Source organism: Phlebotomus argentipes, unplaced genomic scaffold, assembly GCF_947086385.1.
Source record: "Phlebotomus argentipes unplaced genomic scaffold, Phlebotomus argentipes genome assembly contig_2, whole genome shotgun sequence".
NCBI classification, from domain to species: domain Eukaryota; kingdom Metazoa; phylum Arthropoda; class Insecta; order Diptera; family Psychodidae; genus Phlebotomus; species Phlebotomus argentipes.
The window spans coordinates 1,922,036-1,940,980 of record NW_026776162.1 but is presented as its reverse complement, the minus strand read 5'-3'; the positions used below and the strand labels follow the sequence as shown (position 1 = coordinate 1,940,980).

Below are 18,945 nucleotides of genomic sequence, written 5' to 3'. Positions count from 1 at the left end.
GAATTCGCTGAGCCACAGAGCAGAATAATGGTGAAGCAAGGCAAAAAGACATTGCTGGAAAAGTGGGATATTCCTGTGCATCATCTGGATTTCGATTATGTGAAACAGTGCACAAATACAAAGGAGTTGGAGAGAATTTGTCTCATTCTACAATCCGGTGAGGAAGGATTTTATCCGGATTTGACAAAATGCGCAGAAGAACGACTCAAATGCTTGAAACCCAACAGTAAGATTTTGCGAACGGAGTCTCCGATGATTAAATCAAGTGAATTGGATCAAGAAACTTCTCGAGAAATCTCAAGGAATCTTGCAAATTGGAGTGTGCGTGCAAAAAAGACGGAGGAAGACGTGAAGAAAGTAAAGAATCTGGAGATTGAATATCCGCCCGTGAGACAACACATTGAATCTTCCGTTGAGAGTTCAAAGAAGAAGTCTACAGATCGCATTAAGTCCTACGAATACCAAAAATGGGATCAATACGATGCAGATGCAGAAGCTCTGAAATTGGATCTTCAAGAAGAGATCCAAAAGGAAAAGATTGAGCGAGAAAAATCTCTGAAGGAAAATAAGAAGGTTATTATAGAAGAAATTGCTGATCACATTTCGAGCAAATTGACGACGATTGAGAGAGAAGAATTGGCTCTCAAGTACAAAATCAAAGGCAATGAGTATTTCAAGACGAGTGACTTTCTCGAGGCCTATCAGGAGTACACGAAATCCATAGAAATGCTCCCAAATGCCGTTGGATACAACAACAGAGCAATTGCGGCCATAAAATTGGGACGACTGAAGGAAGCCACGGATGATTGTGATGAATGCCTGAAATTGGAGCCCAAAAATGTCAAAGCTCTGCTCAGGAAGGCTCAAGCCTTGCAACTCGACGACTGCAAAAGATCAGCTTACGAAGTTCTTCAACGTGTCCTCGAGATCGACCCTGAAAACGCCATTGCTCTCAAATCTATTGAGAAGCTTAAGAAGGAAATTCCACCACCGCCCGCTGGTGCTTTTCGCATAAAGATTGAGGAGGAGCCGGAAGAAGACTTCTCCAAGCTGATCATTCCCAACAAGATCGTGAAGAATAACATGAGCACTGTGGCGCAGAGCATCGGGAAGCTGTGTGGCAGAGCCACTAAAAAGCGGAAGGAAGGTCAAACAACTCATGATAAGGCTGATATTCTCACTCCCCTTTGTTCTGTTGACGCGTGCGAATCACGTGGAGCCATCATAGAAGAGATTTTCGATTAGGCAGCACTAATTGGAATTGCTATAAGCCAGAGTAATGATGAAGTGTTCTAGGATTAGATAAATACGCCTGTAAAATCTAGCGCAATGCAACAATATGCATAGAAATTTACACGGTTAATTGATATGATTACCGGCTTCAGAGATATACTGAATGGGTCAGGGGGAAAGTTCTTGTGAATGATCAGCTAAAATTGATCTCGAATAAAAATTTGGAATACTTTAAAAATATTGCATAACACGACATTGATTTAGCAGAAAGTTGTGTTTCTCTTTTGACGAATCAATGGAAATAAATGTGTTGAAATCAATGACATGCAGCCTCTAAGTAGACTGATGATCACCCTTTGTAGGCTTTGCAGAGTTGTAAAATATCCACGCGATATCACACAACAGTGTTGTCTCCGGAGCTGCTTGGGAATCACGGTCAAAGAGTCTGATCCTCAGCTCTGGCATGAGATTTTTGTCTCGGTGACTGGGTGATACAATAAGTTGCAAACCTAATCATTAAATCCGCTCCTCGGAATAAATTTCCTTTTGTCAACTCATAAAAGAGCCTCAGCCACTGTCACATGCGTGACTGGTAGATGCTAAATTAAGAAATATGAAATTACTGCTGATGATATAGGCAGATGAGCAGCAATTTTTCTCCTTTAAATAGAGATCACTTGCGGTGGGAGCAAAGCAGTTCTGTGCAGTGCAGCGGGAGAGAAGCGCGAACCTTTTGTTGGGCAGTGACTTTCTTTTAGAATCGACGAGAAATCGCGTGTGTGAAAATATTCCACCTGCTTATCGGGATTTTCTTGACAATATCGCCAGTATTATTTCTTATCACAACCCAACACTATTGCTAAGTGATAAAAATTTGACCGTCAAAAAGGCACACTAACGAGTCTGTGGAGTGAAAAATAGTTGTAAAATTTTTTCTACACACACTGAAACCGTGACGATCAGATAATTATATAGTTGTGCTTTAAAAGACACTGCTTTGACTACGAATTTATTCATTATCACTCGAAAAGCTGCACGAAGACGCGGTGTTCAATTGCTCACACGTTTCCATTAACTACACTTCACTCAGTGCTCAATTGTTGGAGTGATTGGGCGATTGATCGGCGAATCAGCTGGGAAAATGCGTGCTCTTGCGTCAAGTCAAGTCATTTATTTATGGAAATTGGTGTGAAACAGTGAAAAAATCCTCGTGTTACAATTTATTGGTATTTCTTTCAAAAAAAGAAGTGTGTATTTGCTCTGTGGATTCAACATTTGTATTCTAATAAAACGGGAACACGGGAATGTTTGCCCAAATGTTCGGTAAAAGTGTTATTTTTAATTTATTGTTCTTCCTACTGTTCACGACAATTCATGCGAGAGTCTTCCCAACACCACCAGACACCACGGAAGGTATTACTGAATAACTAGTTCACGTTTTGTTTTCGGTATAAGCGATAAGATAAATTCATTCCGGAGTACTCCGTTTGGGTGATAAGCGCATAAAACCTCAGAGGTATTTTAACGTTAAATATCCACCACGAGAAATTGTTATGCAAAATCCCGGAAAATTGCATGCAATGCACAAAAGTCGCGGTATCATGGAAAATTGCTGGTCCAATTATCGTATTTCCCACTCTTTTCGACGCACATACTCTTTATTGTAAAATGTGGAAGAGCTTGGAGAGCAAATTGCTGGAGATGAGCCAATTAGCATGCAGATTTTCGTGCCTGTCGTTGCAGATAGAGATCACTGGGTGAGACTGTCCGAGCGACATTTGCGACGCAAATTGAACAGTGGAAGCACGGGTGAGCAGAACCTGGCGAAAAATGTGATAATCTTCGTGGGCGATGGCATGGGAATGCCAACAATCACGGCTGGCCGAATCTACAAAGGGCAGAAAATCTCACAGTATTCTGGCGAAGAGACCGTGTTATCATTTGATGTCTTCCCCCACATTGGACTGGCCAAGGTAAAGTACGGTTCAGGGGAGGACAAGAGAATTCTCATTAATTTGCGTCACAGCACTAAAACTACAGACATTTAGAAGTTGATAGTTCTGTACATTTTTTCCAGCTCAGTTCGCTCGACAATGTAATGCAATGAGCAAATATCGAATTACAAAAAGAACAAATACGAGATATTAAAAAATTAAACATTTTAGGTGTGAAAACGTGATCAGACACTGATAATGGAGGCAGTAATTTATAATAAAAATACCTCAGTATTTGCGGTATTTGCAGACTCATAAATTTGTGGATAAATTTGTACAACACTGCAGAAGAGGAGAATTATCAGACGATTTTGCTCATTGCATTGTATTCTTTCCATTACCTTGTTCAATGAGTAATTAAAATGTAAATTAGCATTTAAGTTCAATGTTCGTATTTTCACAGACTTACAATACCGATAAACAAGTCCCTGACTCCGCTGGAACAGCCACATCGCTCTTTACCGGCGTGAAGACTCGCTATGGCTACATCGGAGTGGACAGCACTTCCAGCTATACGGATCCCCTGGCTGGGAAGCTGTCCTCCATCATGGACTGGGCTCAGGCGAGCGGCAAAAGGACGGGCATTGTGACCACCACGAGAATCACTCACGCCACTCCGGCCGCCCTTTACGCCCACTCGCCCAACAGAGACTGGGAGTGTGACTCTGCCATTCCCGATGGTGTCACCAGCTCTGCCTTCAAGGACATCGCACGCCAGTTGGTCGAGGAGTCGCCTGGCAAGAGGCTCAACGTCATCTTGGGCGGCGGTCGGGAGATGATGGGAGTGAAGGAGAAGCTGTACGATATCAACCAAATTAAGATGAATGGCAGTTTTGAGCAGCTGTGTCCACGAACAGATGGCCGAAACTTGGCCGAGGAGTGGCTCAAGGATGATACGCAAAAATCCAAGCAATTTGTGAAAAACACCGGTCAACTCTTGGCCGTGAACACCGAGAAAGTCGACTATCTTATGGGATTGTTCTCCCAGAATCACATTCCCTACAATCTCGTGAGGGAACAAGGCGCTTCGGGGCCGCCATCGTTGGCTCAAATGACTTCTCAGGCTATCAAAGTCCTTCAGCGTCCAAATTCTCCAGGATTCATCTTGATGGTGGAAGGCGGAAGGATAGATCATGGGCATCATCAGAACTTCGCCCATGTCGCTCTTGATGAGTTCGTCGAACTGGATTCAGCCGTTGAGACTGCCCTCAATCTCACTAATCCCAAAGATACTCTCATCATAGTCACGGCTGATCACTCCCACGCAATGGTAAGCGCACAATTCTTGCAGATTCTATTGTGCCAGAGATTTCGAAGGTCGTGGTGCACATCAAAATCGATAATCGTGCAATTAATACCATAATTACTCATCAATATTATCTTTGCAATTAATTATACACAATTATTTCGAATGCTCTTGCTAAATTTAGTGAGTGAACACACCATATTTATGTCTCTCTAGATATCATAACACAGGGAGAGAGAGAAAGATAAAACTATTACAATACGCTCATAAATCGCTGAAATGAATTTCTACAATATTTTGACATGAGATATTAATAAAATTTATAGCACGACGCTTCTCTATTGATAATAGTTAAACAGAGATTAATTAGAAATTCCAACTTAGCTATTATGCTGAGCTGATAAATGTGAAAATTCACCATCAGTGCACCCGATATTTCCGCTTGAGTAGCAGAAAATTAATTATCCACACTTGATAGCTTTGCAGTCACTAAAATTGGAATTCTAATTACCCTGCAAATTGTCTCCCAGATCTTCAACGGTTACGCCACGAGAGGGAATGACATTCTGGAATTCGGCAACAAGGCTCAGGTGGCACCTTATGAGACCCTGACTTACGCCAACGGCCCAGGATTCCTCTATCATCGGCTCAACAAGTCTCAGGAGGACCAGGGCAGGGACAACACGTGGATGCGAGTGGAGACTATCTCGAGTTCCGACCGCGAAGATCCCTTCTATCGCCACTTGTCCGCCTTTCCGCTCGTGGATTCCACCCATGGTGGCGAGGATGTGCCCGTCTTTGCCACGGGTCCCGGAAGCCACCTCATTTACGGTGTCTTCGAGCAGAACTACATCGCCCATGTGGTGGGATTCGCCACCTGCATGGGTCCCACGAAGAGCCTCAACCCCGATTGCCATCGCTACAAGCTCTTCGCCCAAACCACCAGCGCCTCAGGCAACATCACCCCATCATCAGTAATAAGTCTGAGTCTCACCCTCGTGCTAGCAGTGCTGTGCCATACTTGGTTGTAGGAAAATTAAAGTGTAATTAAATGCTGAGCAATTCCTGGGGGCGCAAATTAGAGAAAATGGGCTGTTTCGCTTCGAAAACCATTCCTTTTTTTTATGAAAAACAAAATGTTTACAATATCTCCATTACACATAATATTATAATTTGGGTTATATAGGAGTGTTACCAACAATAAAATCAACCTTTAATCCTATGAACCACGAAATTCAAGTTGTATATTTACTCTTAGGTCTGAAAATTCAACTATATATGTAACGCCTTCAAGTGTTTAAATATTGACACGAGAATTTGGGAAAATTTATATATAAGCCTTACAAATATCCAAATAAGTTAGATAATTCAATTTAATGCCCCTCTCCTGGGATTCAGCATTTATTTACCTACAATGTTATAGGTTCACCTAATCCTCTCTCACTCCATCTCTAAGATATCTATATAAGTATTTATTACCCTCAAGTATTACCTCGGGAGAAAATCATACATTTATTGGACTTATTTAACCAGCAAAATGTTAAAGAGCAACCGCAAAGAACGCTAAGACGCAAAATTAGGTGTTAGAATTTCAACTTGATGCTCTTGCGGGCATTGAATGTAAATTTTGTGTAAATATGCTGTAAATACTCTTCAAAATATCCCCCAGATTTATCAACAGATATTGTATAAAGTCAATTTTGATATGTACAACAAATGATCCGTCATCCAACTCAAATAAAATGAGTCCTGAGTGTGTGAAAACGGTGAAAACCAAAATTTGCAACTTTCTCTGTGGCAACTTTCACAGTGGCTTATAGTATATAATCAACATGTTCTCTTTAAATTTATATCCTCGACTTCAGGATTGTAAGTAATTCACTTTATATTGTAAATATTTGACCGCAAAAGTCAATTCTAGCTAGCTCATTTCTTTCTGTAACAATATAACATCATCATTTCAATAGTTTAACGCCTCCTCTTCATTCTTTTTTTTCTTTATTGACTTCCAAATGCTACATATCTGTCGTTATGGGCAAAATTGTACCACTTGCATGCTTCATGAAGCTACTGAGAGTAATCAATATTTTTCCATCATTCGAGTTAATAACGACAACAACAAACAACATTTAAACAGTATTGTTAAAAATTTACGATCATCCGTTATTCCATTTCTCATGTAAAAGCATCTTTATCGTTGTTTGTCATAGTGTTTTAACCGTTTTTACTGTGCCAATTCGTCAAGAATGTTCTCCCAATAAATAATATGCATTTATATACTTTAAGTTTAGAGCCATTTTCACATTGCAATAGTCGCTTCATATTTCACATGTAGAGTGAAAATATTGTCTGCGTATTGTGGCCATTGATATAGTACACAGTTTATATACTGTATATAAATTAGACGCTATTCCTTCTCCACCAATCACGCCACTCACTTTCGCTCTTGGAATTCTCTAGGCAGTTAGCAAACAACCCAAATCGCGGAGGGTCTCCGCGGCAAAATTACAGCAATATGTGTATATGTTACTCCCCTTGGAATGATGTGTGGGTGCTTGGATGCGGACAGCAAAAGTAACCCCCCGAAAAATTTAGCGTGACGTCCCACAAATTCTCTTCACTCGCTTGAAAAATCAATACGCGAGTGCTCCAATTCCCTTCACCTACATCGTATGGCTGTGCTTTTTGGGTTGGCTTACTCGTGTGCCTCAGACTCCTGCTGGACAAGCTTGAAGCGTCGAGGGGATCGTATCGAACCATGCTGCTGCATCAGTGACTTCAATTTTCCCTGCTGAGCCAAGTGTTTCCGGATGAAGCGCGACACAAGAATCTGCGGTCGAATCTGCCACTCGTTCATCACTTCTTTCGGGGTGTTGACCTAAAACCAGACAATCTGTTGAGGTATTGCGGCCTCACAGAGTCAAAGGGCAACTCACTTGATCTCCCTTGAGTCTGTCCAAGAGGGTAACACACACAATCGCCGCTCGGATGCCCGCATAGTGAGTCAACGCGGCGAACGTTGTGCACTCCATTTCAATGTTAATGACGCCAAAGTCACGCAACTTCTCCAAGTATTCCATCTTTTCGTTCTCACTAAAATCACAGAATGCTCCATCGAGGCGACCCTGGCCCTCGTAGAAGTCATACGTGCACATCGTCTTGCCCACAACGGTGTCATAGGGATCCTCAACGTCTGCCAGAGACTTGAGGTCGCGCACTAGCTTCTTGTCCAACTTCGCCGGGCGCTGGACAATCTTCCCCAAGATAGTCTGCAAGCAGAACAATATCAGTTACTCCTGAGTAAATGCCTTGAGGGAGAATGAAAACTCACCATCTCGTATGTACTCCTCAGCAGCCCATCCACAGCGTCATCAGTTATGCAGACAGTGCCTCCCTCAACTCCAATCCCACCACACGTGCCGATCCTGAGAAAGATGGGATCCTTACACTTGGCATGGTACATGAGCTTGATTATCTCGTGCAGGAGAATTCCAATTGACGGGACGCCCATTCCGTGACTCACGGACAGCACTGGACCCACTTTGTACATGGAATACCGATAGGAAAATGCACTGATATCCTGCAATTGAGTACCCGGTGGCAATTTGTACCCAATTTCGCCCATGATGTAGTGGGCGAAGTTCTCCATACGCTTCGGAGTTCCACCCATGCACACGAACTGCAAGAGAGCAAGCATAAGTGCCATAAGTTAATAAAGTATGCAATTTCGAAAACACGGAAAGAGGGAAGATATTAAACACGCTCTTTGAAATTGCCTAAAGATACGCTCTCGTATAGTTTTGGTTCATTATTTGAATAGAGAATTTCTGAAAACCAATGCACAAGTGTGCATTCTAATAATTTCATATAAAGTTCTGATACACTCCTCCAGCCTCTTTTGCATTTTGCATAGCTTTACCAACAATAATCTATACATAGCCTTGATATGATTGATTCTAAACACTATTTACCAAGAGTAGAACTGTCAAAGCATGTTCAATGGTCAATGCGATCATTAGTATGCATTATTTTCGCAATCCTACATTATGCCATATGGAATTGACGTAGAGTCATTCTGACCAACGCAGTCTCTTTTTATAATTCTGATAGTCGCTAAATTTATTATGAATGCCGCAGTTTAACTAATGATATGGAAAATTATGATACACGGCTCAGGGTAATTAAATAAAATGACATTATTGTGAGCTGTTAATTAGGCGATGATTTAATTACGCTATAAGCAGTTTTTTCTCGCACTTTTTGTGCCTCTCGCCAAGCGAAATACGCCAATTTTGTAAATAAACCAAAACATATCTGATAAAGGCCACAATCAGCGACTTTTACATAACAGCAGTAAGCGGAATTCAGCAATTGATTTTCCAGCAATTAAGGTGAAATATTGCAAAGCACCTGGATTGGAATATTGAAAGAGGGCAAAAAAAAATCAACCAGCGGCTCAGTGAAATGCTAAAATCTCGAACAATTATGCAAATTCCTCCATAACATTATGGAGATTCGATTGGCACGAGAATAGCAGACAAATCATGACGAAATTGAACACTAACCTTGACATCGCCGAACATTTCCTGCAGATCGTGACTGCCACTTCCCAGCGCCAGATGATAAAGGATGTCTTGGTCCATTAATTCAATGTTGGGGTTCCGCAGGCGAACGGATCCATCGGAGTATCTGTAGAGAATTTCCGGAATTCACATTATTCATTTATGAAATTCCATACCGCAAAAAAAAACCATCGCAACAGGGTGGAAAAAAATTTTTGCAAAAGGGCTGAAACAATTTACCTATAAATACTCTCGCAATTTCCATCCTCATCGGAATTTTCTGGCCTGTCTGTGCCATTCTTGGCAGTCTCATTTCTGTATTCATTCAACACGCCTCGCTTCGACTCCATTTCCCCAATTGATTAATATTCTCCTTGAAATTTCACCAAGACAGCCCTCCTATCGATTGTCCGCCAAATAAAAGTATTTCCACAGAAACTTTTCCGTCCGCACTCCGTTCCAAAGTTTAATCTCTCACTGCCCGCAAATGCAACACACTAATCAATCAAAGTACCTAATCAGCTTGATTCCACGTTGGTGTTGCCACTGGGAGTCGCAGTAAAATAGACTTAATTCAGCGACATTCAGCGAAAGACTAAAATAATCACACATCGCTTCGACTTTTATATTTGGCGATAGAACAAACATTCTCGTTTTCTTTCTCTTTCTCTCGTTTTTCCATACCAACATGCGTCCCTTCCGATAAGGTTTCTCTGTTTTCTTTGGTCACTGTATCACATAATGCTGAGATTTATTGAATTTAAATCACACTCAGAGAGAAGAGATGAGAACAAGTGTTGTGAAAAGCCCAGACAAATTATTTATTTAATTTTCCCACCAACCCGTTCAGTATTTTCATTCAAATCACCCGCACTTTCACCACTCGCAGCCCTCGAGTGGAGACGGAAAATGGCCAAATGGGATTATGAGCACGTACATATGTATGTACATATGATACGTACGTATTAACTTCTAAATGCGTCAACTGAATTACTCTCAATGCTGTTCGAGAAGAGTTTCGATTTCAAACAGTGATAAGACTCATTCTCGGAATAGATTAAGAATATATTAATTAAGTGAAGTAAAAATACAAACAACAGAATTAGAGAAAACTTGAAAAGTTTACTCTCGGTGATGTATAAACAACACAATCCTGTGATAAGGAGTAAATGTGCAATTTCCTCTGTTTATTCTATTTCAATTCCAATTCAGTTGTTGCACAAGTAATTTCATTTGCTTAGTCTGTGAAATTATTTGCGCTCACAGCATAGAAATTCGTTTGCATCTTTAAAGCTTGATTGTAAACAGAATACAAGATTAGGAGAAACATTTTGTGCTATCTTGTGCAACAACCAGAACGTTAAGAGCACCGCAATCATTCATATTTCTGAATTAATTGCGTATATTTTTTGTAATTGAAATCACTTAAGAAAATTCTAGGAATATGTTTAATCCACATTTTCTAAGAAATTAATCATGAACTGTAGTCAATTTTTCTTTCGTCTTTATAAGGAGAAAGCAAGCAATAATGTTTGTTTACGCAAGATTACAATTTTTCATCACTTATCAAACTGTTATTTTAGAACTTTGAACAATTGTTCTTAATAGGATTCACATAAAAAAGCACCAGACATCGTTTCTTAACGATAAAATATTACAGAAGTATTTGTAAATGAAAATTCCATGAATTTTCCACAATTTCATTCAAGCAAAATGAAGTAATTAAAAAGGAAATGAGATTCTTGTTGTGAATTTGTCTCCACCCTCAATTTCGAGCATTTTCTCAGTCTTTCATACATAACTTCACTTACTCGTCACGCTCCTCATCCGATAAGGAAGGACTTTGCAGAGCTGCCATCCTCGATGTATTCAATTTCACGTCACACTTTACGCAAATTCAACCACCGTCTCGAGTGCTGATGGAGAAAAATGAGTTATTCTATATCCTTCGGCGCTGTGTCTTCCGCAAAGTGTCCTGAAAGGGAGAGTCTCGTTGTAGTTAATGGGAAAGAGAGCTGTGGCACAAATTCCCCTTCCGCCCATTCATTAATAATCACAAGAATGTTCCATTTAAGATACAGTACAAGGTCAAAGGTGTCCTTATTCTTCTCTCTTTTTTTGGGGGGAAGTTTGCGAATCTTTACAAACTGTGTTGAAGTCAATTAATTTTGGGTATATTAATGTTTCTGCAATCAAACTCCAATCAGGATTCTCTTATTGATTGGCCTCAACTTCTTGTTGCTTTTTTGCTTTTAGGATTTGTATAAGGCCTCTAATCCAAGTAATACATAGAGAATGCTAGCCATTCGAGTATATAAGAAAAGTGATAAATTCCCTCTTCAATGAACACACACTGAAATCCACGCAATCAATCACGAAATCCACTCAAGAATGGTCTTTTTACAATCCATAAAGTCCAATTCAAACTTTAATGTTGTGATTTTTTAGGGAAAAGTCGCCTTGGAAAGAATGCAAAATCTAATTGAGTATTACCAAAGGTACCTTTTCGACGAGGTGAAGAGAGAAACTGGTACACTAGAATTTTTGCATTGATAAGAACACCACCAACAAAGGAATTATATAATTCTCACCATTCTCACGGAACACAAGAGACTGAGACCTTTCGGCCGACTGTCGAGAAAACACACCCTTTTGCAACTCAGATGCCATGCGTGTCTTCGGGAGAACATTCACAGTATAGATGAACCAATTGAGACTTTTTCCCTCACAATTTCACTGCCAAAAAGCACCCCATTTCGCAAATTTCCTGCCATCATCCTCAATTTCTCGGGCCATTTCAAGGGTTCACTCTGCAAGGAGACGTAAAATATAATTTTCTTCCATTTCAACTATTCACACTATCGCAGCTGGAACCATGGCAAGTCAGGCTGTCCCTCTGCGCACAACCATCATTTCATATACGCGGAAACATTTTACAGCACCCCAAAGGAAGGTTGGTCAAAACGACTTCACCATGGCATTCACACTGTTCACATTTCGTCATGCTGCAGGTAAACGACCCTAAAAAAATCCTCCCAGCAAAGTATCAATAAATTCTCTAAAATATTCCACCGCGGCGAAATGAAAAACTGCCTTTTCTCCGTTCTGTAGAAGCACTACACAAAAGAACATTAACGCTTTATTCATCGACAAAAATACATGAGAAGCTTTTTGGCCATTTACAAAAATATACTTTGCCACAATTAAATTTACCTGCTGGGCTCATAATCTCACTGTTTATCATAGTGTGTAAAATAAATCTACGAGAATCATGTCAATTAAACATCACTATCGATTTCTCTCCCACTGTAAATCTATTATAAACACGCAATTTAACACAGAAAAAAGGGTGTCTTTCTGTTTCTCTTTTTCTCTTAAAATTAACAAAACAGTCGCGTGTGAGAAATGCTGTCGCGCATTGAGACTCTGCGACATCCCTTATAAGTTTATTCTTCACAATTTGCAATCAGGAAATAGAATGACGGGTTGAGCAAAATAAAGTAATTACAGATAAACCTTCAGTCTTCATTCTTCAATTTGTTCAATTGTTTTAGATCTCATCAAATCTTTGGCGTTATCATCCCTCAAGCATTTTTATCATATCTGAAAATATTCTACAATATCTGGATGAGAACCGAATCAAAGAAGATTACCACAGAAGTAAACGTGACGAAGAGATTTTACGTAAATCTATACTATCGTCTATTAGAGTGTAAAATATGCCTTTTCAAGAGAAACGCAAATTATCATAGGTCTTATCAGTCGGTGATTTGTTTTTTTTTTATACATTCTGTGATTCTTTCACTTCAACGGGATATGTTGTGAATTATGAGTGCGTAATGTCTCTTTTTGCGACTAGACGTGTTTGAGAGATTATCTATTTTCCTCACTGTAGTACGTAAAACTATTTATCTACAATTCTTTGCCCATTGAAGTTATTTCACTAAGAAGGTGATGCTTTAGTATTGATAATTCCGCTGCGGGAAAACAGCTCTCGCCGGTAAATCATCTGGATTGTGCTGATTACGGTAGCGCCACGTTAGGAACACTGCCAATACCTGCATGTCGTACAGAGTTGCAAATTAATCATCACCTTCTGCAATGTCAATGTCTCTAAGCAGTTACGCATAAAAGCCACAAAAAGGATTAAAGTAAATGGATAAAGAGTATAAATAAAACACATATTTTAAAGCCAAATTAATCCTTAAGCATAGAATGAAATGGATTTGTTAGGAAAAATCAATAAAATAAAGATGCTTATAAGGAAAGTGAAAGTTCTGGAGAAGTTTACAAAACACTTAATACGAAAAAATGTATAACAAACCTATTTGAAATTGAAAGTTAGTGGTTTAAAATTATCGCGCTATGAGATTAGTATTTATTAGTATCGCGTGTCTCTTGCAAAGGGAGCAAAATTAGAGAAATGCACTTGGACTTCCTCTCGGATCTTTCTGGTTTCGGTAACGAACAGTAAGCCAAACGCCAAGAAACTGCAAAACCATCACCAAATTTATGTAATTTGTATGAATTTGAAAAGTATCAATTAGTGCCTATTAAATAATCTGGAAGAGATTCCAATCAATTTACGTCATGCTAATGTCTCATTAACACAAATCGAGAGATTGTGTTCAAAGAAAACAACAAAAGACTCCCAAAGGACGTCTTCTCACCTCTGTAAAGCTGAAGACAAGTCCAAGTTCGCCGCACATTTTGAAAGCCTTGTTTATGGTCTCCTCCAGCTTGAAGAGACAGGGTGGGCATGCACAGTCAGGAGAGGCTGGCGCAGGGCAGCAGATTGGCTGAAGAAGACAATTTCCATTAGAAAAACTTAACAGCGTCTTGCTAATTGGGACTCACTGTAATTTTATCACAGGCCAAATGGTCTGCCGTGGCGGTGGAATTGAATCCGCAGCAGGTGAATGTCTCCTGGACCTCCTCCTTTATCGAATCCGTCACCCGGCTCCATCCCTGCTCGGCCAATTGCTTCTGCTGATTGGAGTTCACAGCGAGACACGAGCACGCAATGGAGAATTGCACGAGGAACAGCAGGAACAGAATAATCATGTACTGTGTTAATTGGAGTTAAGGATCTGCAATGAATTCGAAATTGCCCTAACGATGGGGACGCGGGGAAGTGATAGCAAATGCGTCATCCGCGACCTTTACGGAAGAGATGGAGATATCGATTTTTTGCCACAGCCATGCGAACGCACTTCTGTCGCTCTCGACTTTCGTCTGACATTTCAGACCAGGGATCGAAGATTTGAAAAGGATACAAAGAAGAGCATCACTTGGTTGTGCTTCACCGTGCCCACGAGCCCAAGGACTGAGATCAGCAGCAGGATGATGCCACAGGCCAGAATGCCGCCGACTATCGGGAGATTTGTCACAATGGATGCAGCCCGACCATAAACACCCACGCCAATCAGAAGGAATCCCACCACCTGAAATACAGCACAGACGACAATGTCGATCGGATTAGGCAAGATTTCCTTGGAAGAGCTGATCAAAAAGAGAGCAAAAGTGAAAATATGCGATTATACTCACAATGTACAACACATTGAGGGCTATCAGGGAGTTCTTCGAGCATGTGAATCCACCACACATGATGCCAATCCGCTCCTGTACACTTCCTCAGTCAAATTAATAATGTAGGACCTGAGAAATCTACGAAATTTCCAAGTATTCTGTGTCACCGATTAAAAACAATCACGAAGAAAGAGACTGACAATCTCCACTGACTTTCGCAGCGCATGGAAATACGAAGACCACGAATACAGACGAATCTCAGCCAGAGTTCGAGAACTTGACAGCAAAGCCAAAATGTTTGAATCAATTGCCTCACCGGTTGTTAATGGACACTTCAATTCCGAATAGTGGAATTATTCTAATCATAAGTGGAAAATAAAAAGCTTCAAATATCAAAATGTAGTATTTACCCACTTCTTACATGTCACTCTTCTTGTAGGCTCTGTTGATGTGCTCATAGCCAAATTGGAGGAGATACTGGAAGGATTTGTTGTCGGTCAACGGACCTAATTCTGGCGAGTGCAAAAATTCTCTTATTGACGGCAACACATCCTCGAGATTCTCATCTCTCAAGTGGCAGCAATCAATTAATTTGAAGAACATCATGTCTTGCATATCATTCAGAGGATCATTCATATCGTAATTGGTCCAGGAATCCCTTAAAATGGCCGCACACCAAATCTTGTGCCGCACAGTCTGATTATCCTCGACAAATTGAAGCATTTCAAGAGCCTTGCGGAAGTCATACTCCGTCGCACCTTCATTCTCCTCCGAAATGTACAACTGGAAAGTGAAGAGAACACTGAAATAAAGTCACTCCAAATCCACTAAATTAACTTACATTAATTATCTCCTCGGGTTTCAACACTTTGGGATTATCAGTGTCGAATCCAAATGCCTGAAGAACCTCAATCGGCAGCTGTTCCTGATACTCAATCAAATTCAACTCATTGTTGATCATTTCAATTTGATCAGCAGAATCTCCAGCAGCGAAAAACGACAACTTCGCCAGTGAGAGATTTGTCTTCTTCCGCGCCACCAATTCAGTCTCATTCTGAGCCAACACGAAGAGAATCTCAGCAGCCTTCATCAGCTCACCATTGAAAACGAACTGAACCCACGCGAGAGATGGATGATCGTGAAGGAAGCGCCCAAGAGCAGCTTGATTGTTCTTGAATCGATCAAAGAGATCCTGTTGCTTGTTCTGTCTCAAGTGCCAATTGATGGCAAACTGAGAGAACTCCATGTCCTTGAAACGCTCAATATACTCCTCCAGCTTTGCCTGATTCCTCGTTCGGTCGCATATTGCCACCAAGATCTGGAAGTCCATGTACTTCTCAGCCAATTTCGCTGCCAACTCGAACTGTTCGTCCTCCACGAAGGGATAAATGAGGTCACTTCTCTGAGATTCGTACTGCTGCAAGAGGATGCTATATTGCTCCTTCCTGCGACTGCTCTCCAGGAAGTTTCTCCTTCCATCCAGCACGAAATCTGTCAATTCCATCAACTGCTGATAGTACTTTTGCCGCAGTTCTGGCTCTCCGGTTCCCCTAGCGCCATACTTAAGCGTCGAATTGATCATCTTCATCAGAGCATCGCGAATTCCATTCTTCCCGCCCATTGTCGTCCACGGGAGATTCTCATGGAGGCGCGCTTGAGCTTCTGGCAGAGCGAAGAGTGATCCTTTAGCGTCTCTGAATTTTATAATCTCCCCAATTGCCGTCAAGACCACAGAATTGATCTCAACGATCATGGACTTATTCTCAGCAAGGAAGTCTTCGGACACAATGAAATTCTCCATTTGATCACTCATGGCATGGAAAATGTCCTGGATCTTTGTCACTTTCACGTAAAAAACATCTTGATGTGTTAGATTTCCACACGGAACTTCCTGCCTCTGCTCCAGAACCATCTTCATGGCATTATCCATGACCACTGAATGATTTCCTTGGGCATTTTTCAGTGAAATGGCAACGATAATCTTTTCATTGATATCAGAAAGGAGATGAGTTGTAGCTTTCGTAGTTCCTCTGCTTGAGATCGATCTCAGCCTTTCCCATAGCTTTGAGGAATGCAGAAACTCAACAAAGTGATTGAGAGCAAAGTTCTTTTCACGCAACTGCTGAACAATCTGCAGTGATGTTGAACTGCCCAGGGAGTGCCTAGAGAAGTCCAAATCAGATTGCTCCCATCGTGGATCGGCTGCAGGTTTGTCATCAGCCAGATCCTGAGCAATCTTCAAGATTGACACGTCCATAGGAGCATCAATTTCTGGCGTAACGACATCCGGAGGAAAGAGTTCCTTCAGGATCGCAAAACAGGCAACTGAATTGCGCTTCAGCTGATAAATGAATGCAGATTTCAGCTGACTGATCATGTCACTGTTAGAACTGATGATTTCCGGATCCAAATCGTAGAGTGTGAGATTTCCCACAATTGTTTGCTGCAGATATCCACTGTCTGACAAAATCTGGCTACTCTGCAGAGCATCTGATGTCATTGAGGCATTGAAGAAGTCGCCGGGCTCGAAATCCGCCGGAGAGACACACACCAATCCGTAAACCCGAGAGAAGAATATAGGGCATCCCTGGCACATGCTGGCGGCCATCAACTTGTCTCCCTGCACTAGGAAGTCTAGCCTCTCCACCTCTTCCGAGCGCTCTGCAGGCTCATTCAGCAACACAGGGAAGATTGTCTTCTCAGAGTAGACGTAAGCGTAGTTCTTGTTCAGCACGAACTTCATCGCAAGCAAGTCACTCTCATGCTCTTCACTGTGGAAAGTGTTGTATGTCAACTGGTGGAAGTTACTGAGCACCAGATGATCCTGATTCTCACTGCAGTTGAATGTGATCAACGCGTAGTGGAGCTGAGGAGTGAATGACTTGTTCATTCCTGCCGCCAAAACCACCAGATCCGAGTCAGACGTCTGGAGATCCAGCAACCAAATCTCCACTTCATTAGGATCTCTATTCACCCAGAACTTCTTGTGGAAAGACTCCCGAATGCGACGCAGAAAGTCAGAGTCTTCAAAGATGAAACACTCTCCGTCGGTCATCTGGAAGCTCCAGCGTTGAATCCAGCGCTCAGACATCACTGACACTGTCCACTCTCTCCCTCCGCTCGGTTCTGCGCACATTCTCAGGAGTTTCTGGAAGAAAACCAACATTTCACATCCTTCATTCCCATCCACAAAAACATTCCTGCTTACATTTTCCCTGTCTTGATTGTGCATCCCGATAATTATGGAGGCAAACTTGCGTCCAATGCCACCAAGGAATCCCGAAGGAGCCTTGATAGCTCTGTTGGTGATGGTCTGTCTCCCTCCAGACACCTGCAACTGAAGCAGCACCAAATCGCATGTCGTCGTAGCCACAACGTAGCCAATTGGGGAAATACTAAGCAGCTCGTCGAACTCCTGGCCCTCCAGACTGATTGTCTCGTCGATTGAGGAGCCGTCATGAGCCACCGATGGCCAATAGCGAATATCTCCTGTTGGCGACACCGCCAAACAAGAGGCCATCTGCTGTCCCTCGTTCACGAACACTGTTATCAAAGATGCCTTGTGACCGATATCGCAGTGAGGGAGAGTCAGTTCGCGACACTGCCCTGCGATGCCTCGGCGCTGCACTGGTCGACTTCCGTCACTCCTCGGAGAGCCAAACTTTGATTCTCTGTACTGCCAAACTAGCAGGCGTCTTCCGCAAACAACCTAGAGCAGAATTCCCGTTTAAATCTGATCAGAATATTGTCTGAAAGCTTCTTACCCAGGCCCATCCATTCTTGGCCGATGAGTTCATTGAGACGAGCACATTCCTATCGGAAAATGTTAGAGCCTCGTTCACCAGCACTGGTAGTGGCAGTCCGTAAGTCTTCACGACATTATAGTCAGACTTAGCGATGATCTGGAGCGTCTGGTTTGAGCGTCCGGAAACACTGTACCGGCTTCAATTGTGATTGCAGGTTATGTCACAAGCCGGAAAAATGCCCATGAAAAACAGCAAAACACATGAATTATTTAGTGATTTATGTATCTGAATATTTCAATAGAATATCAAGGAAGAAAATCATAATAAAGACTGGTCGTGAGCAGGTCAGCATACCTGGAAACTGACGATTTCTTGATGTTTGAAAGGGGCTTGCGTGCACCCGGTAAAAAAGGACTCCCCGTGGATAGCCTCGAGCTCCGCCCGCTAAATATAGGACTCTGGAAAGACCTGTCCATCCTTTTGTGTAATATAGATCGAGATTTCCACCCCAAAACAACAAACAATGCACGGAAAGCGTTTTCTGGGCAGGACACTCCGGTGGCGAAAATCAACTGAAGCCAACTTCACAACACAGCCGAGAGACAGCATTTTTGGCGCGATTGTCAGTCTCCAGT

The 18,945-nt window shown here is 41.7% G+C and overlaps 5 protein-coding genes across 7 annotated transcripts; 2 read left to right on the top strand and 3 right to left on the bottom strand.

Moving 5' to 3' along the window:
- Positions 1-20: 20 nt before the first annotated feature.
- LOC132265370 (sperm-associated antigen 1) lies at positions 21-1,404 on the top strand. The gene has a single exon (XM_059765997.1). It carries the CDS (start codon positions 28-30, stop codon positions 1,243-1,245), a length of 1,218 nt encoding a protein of 405 aa, XP_059621980.1. The 5' UTR covers positions 21-27; the 3' UTR covers positions 1,246-1,404.
- Positions 1,405-1,929: 525 nt separating this feature from the next.
- Positions 1,930-5,529, top strand: LOC132265369 (alkaline phosphatase 4). Its single transcript, XM_059765996.1, has 4 exons — positions 1,930-2,646; positions 2,977-3,206; positions 3,631-4,497; positions 5,004-5,529. The coding sequence occupies exons 1-4, from the start codon at positions 2,538-2,540 to the stop codon at positions 5,502-5,504; spliced, it is 1,707 nt and encodes a 568-aa protein (XP_059621979.1). The 5' UTR covers positions 1,930-2,537; the 3' UTR covers positions 5,505-5,529.
- Positions 5,530-7,163: 1,634 nt separating this feature from the next.
- Positions 7,164-10,973, bottom strand: LOC132265371 (uridine phosphorylase 1). Of its 2 annotated transcripts, none has more exons than XM_059765999.1 (5): positions 10,847-10,973; positions 9,039-9,162; positions 7,805-8,152; positions 7,410-7,742; positions 7,164-7,351 (listed from the first exon to the last, which is right to left on the bottom strand). In XM_059765999.1, the coding sequence occupies exons 1-5, from the start codon at positions 10,891-10,893 to the stop codon at positions 7,169-7,171; spliced, it is 1,035 nt and encodes a 344-aa protein (XP_059621982.1). In that variant the 5' UTR covers positions 10,894-10,973; the 3' UTR covers positions 7,164-7,168. The 2 variants fall into 2 exon arrangements, with proteins under 2 accessions (XP_059621982.1, XP_059621981.1); XM_059765998.1 differs by lacking the exon at positions 10,847-10,973 and adding an exon at positions 9,276-9,619.
- Positions 10,974-12,137: 1,164 nt separating this feature from the next.
- On the bottom strand, positions 12,138-14,786 carry LOC132263331 (tetraspanin-13). 2 transcript variants are annotated; one of them, XR_009468482.1, is made up of 6 exons: positions 14,583-14,786; positions 14,312-14,479; positions 13,893-14,102; positions 13,706-13,834; positions 13,360-13,525; positions 12,982-13,093 (listed from the first exon to the last, which is right to left on the bottom strand). XR_009468482.1 is itself a non-coding variant. In XM_059763043.1 (5 exons), the coding sequence occupies exons 1-5, from the start codon at positions 14,640-14,642 to the stop codon at positions 12,995-12,997; spliced, it is 666 nt and encodes a 221-aa protein (XP_059619026.1). In that variant the 5' UTR covers positions 14,643-14,786; the 3' UTR covers positions 12,138-12,994. The 2 variants fall into 2 exon arrangements, 1 of the variants encoding a protein (XP_059619026.1); XM_059763043.1 differs by lacking the exon at positions 13,360-13,525 and having other exon boundaries at positions 12,138-13,093.
- Positions 14,787-14,937: 151 nt separating this feature from the next.
- Positions 14,938-18,902, bottom strand: LOC132263248 (nuclear pore complex protein Nup133). The gene is made up of 5 exons (XM_059762924.1): positions 18,665-18,902; positions 18,329-18,506; positions 17,773-18,273; positions 15,406-17,712; positions 14,938-15,347 (listed from the first exon to the last, which is right to left on the bottom strand). The coding sequence occupies exons 1-5, from the start codon at positions 18,784-18,786 to the stop codon at positions 14,982-14,984; spliced, it is 3,474 nt and encodes a 1,157-aa protein (XP_059618907.1). The 5' UTR covers positions 18,787-18,902; the 3' UTR covers positions 14,938-14,981.
- Between the last annotated feature and the right edge of the window lie 43 nt (positions 18,903-18,945).

Excerpts from the sequence above, each read along its gene's own strand:
- LOC132265369 (XM_059765996.1), top strand. The coding sequence starts at position 2,538 with ATGTTTGCCCAAATGTTCGGTAAAAGTGTTATTTTTAATTTATTGTTC. Across the intron at positions 2,647-2,976 it reads ACCACCAGACACCACGGAAG|ATAGAGATCACTGGGTGAGA; the intron begins GTATTACTGAAT and ends CTGTCGTTGCAG. Across the intron at positions 3,207-3,630 it reads CCCACATTGGACTGGCCAAG|ACTTACAATACCGATAAACA; the intron begins GTAAAGTACGGT and ends GTATTTTCACAG.
- LOC132263248 (XM_059762924.1), bottom strand. The coding sequence starts at position 18,786 with ATGGACAGGTCTTTCCAGAGTCCTATATTTAGCGGGCGGAGCTCGAGG. Across the intron at positions 18,274-18,328 it reads CCAAGAATGGATGGGCCTGG|GTTGTTTGCGGAAGACGCCT; the intron begins GTAAGAAGCTTT and ends ATTCTGCTCTAG. Across the intron at positions 15,348-15,405 it reads AACCCGAGGAGATAATTAAT|TTGTACATTTCGGAGGAGAA; the intron begins GTAAGTTAATTT and ends TTCACTTTCCAG.
- LOC132265370 (XM_059765997.1), top strand. The coding sequence starts at position 28 with ATGGTGAAGCAAGGCAAAAAGACATTGCTGGAAAAGTGGGATATTCCT.
- LOC132263331 (XM_059763043.1), bottom strand. The coding sequence starts at position 14,642 with ATGTGTGGTGGATTCACATGCTCGAAGAACTCCCTGATAGCCCTCAAT. Across the intron at positions 14,103-14,311 it reads ACCAAGTGATGCTCTTCTTT|TACATGATTATTCTGTTCCT; the intron begins GTATCCTTTTCA and ends CAATTAACACAG. Across the intron at positions 13,835-13,892 it reads TGGCCTGTGATAAAATTACA|CCAATCTGCTGCCCTGCGCC; the intron begins GTGAGTCCCAAT and ends TGTCTTCTTCAG.
- LOC132265371 (XM_059765998.1), bottom strand. The coding sequence starts at position 9,385 with ATGGAGTCGAAGCGAGGCGTGTTGAATGAATACAGAAATGAGACTGCC. Across the intron at positions 8,153-9,038 it reads AAATGTTCGGCGATGTCAAG|TTCGTGTGCATGGGTGGAAC; the intron begins GTTAGTGTTCAA and ends GCTCTCTTGCAG. Across the intron at positions 7,352-7,409 it reads ACAGACTCAAGGGAGATCAA|GTCAACACCCCGAAAGAAGT; the intron begins GTGAGTTGCCCT and ends GTCTGGTTTTAG.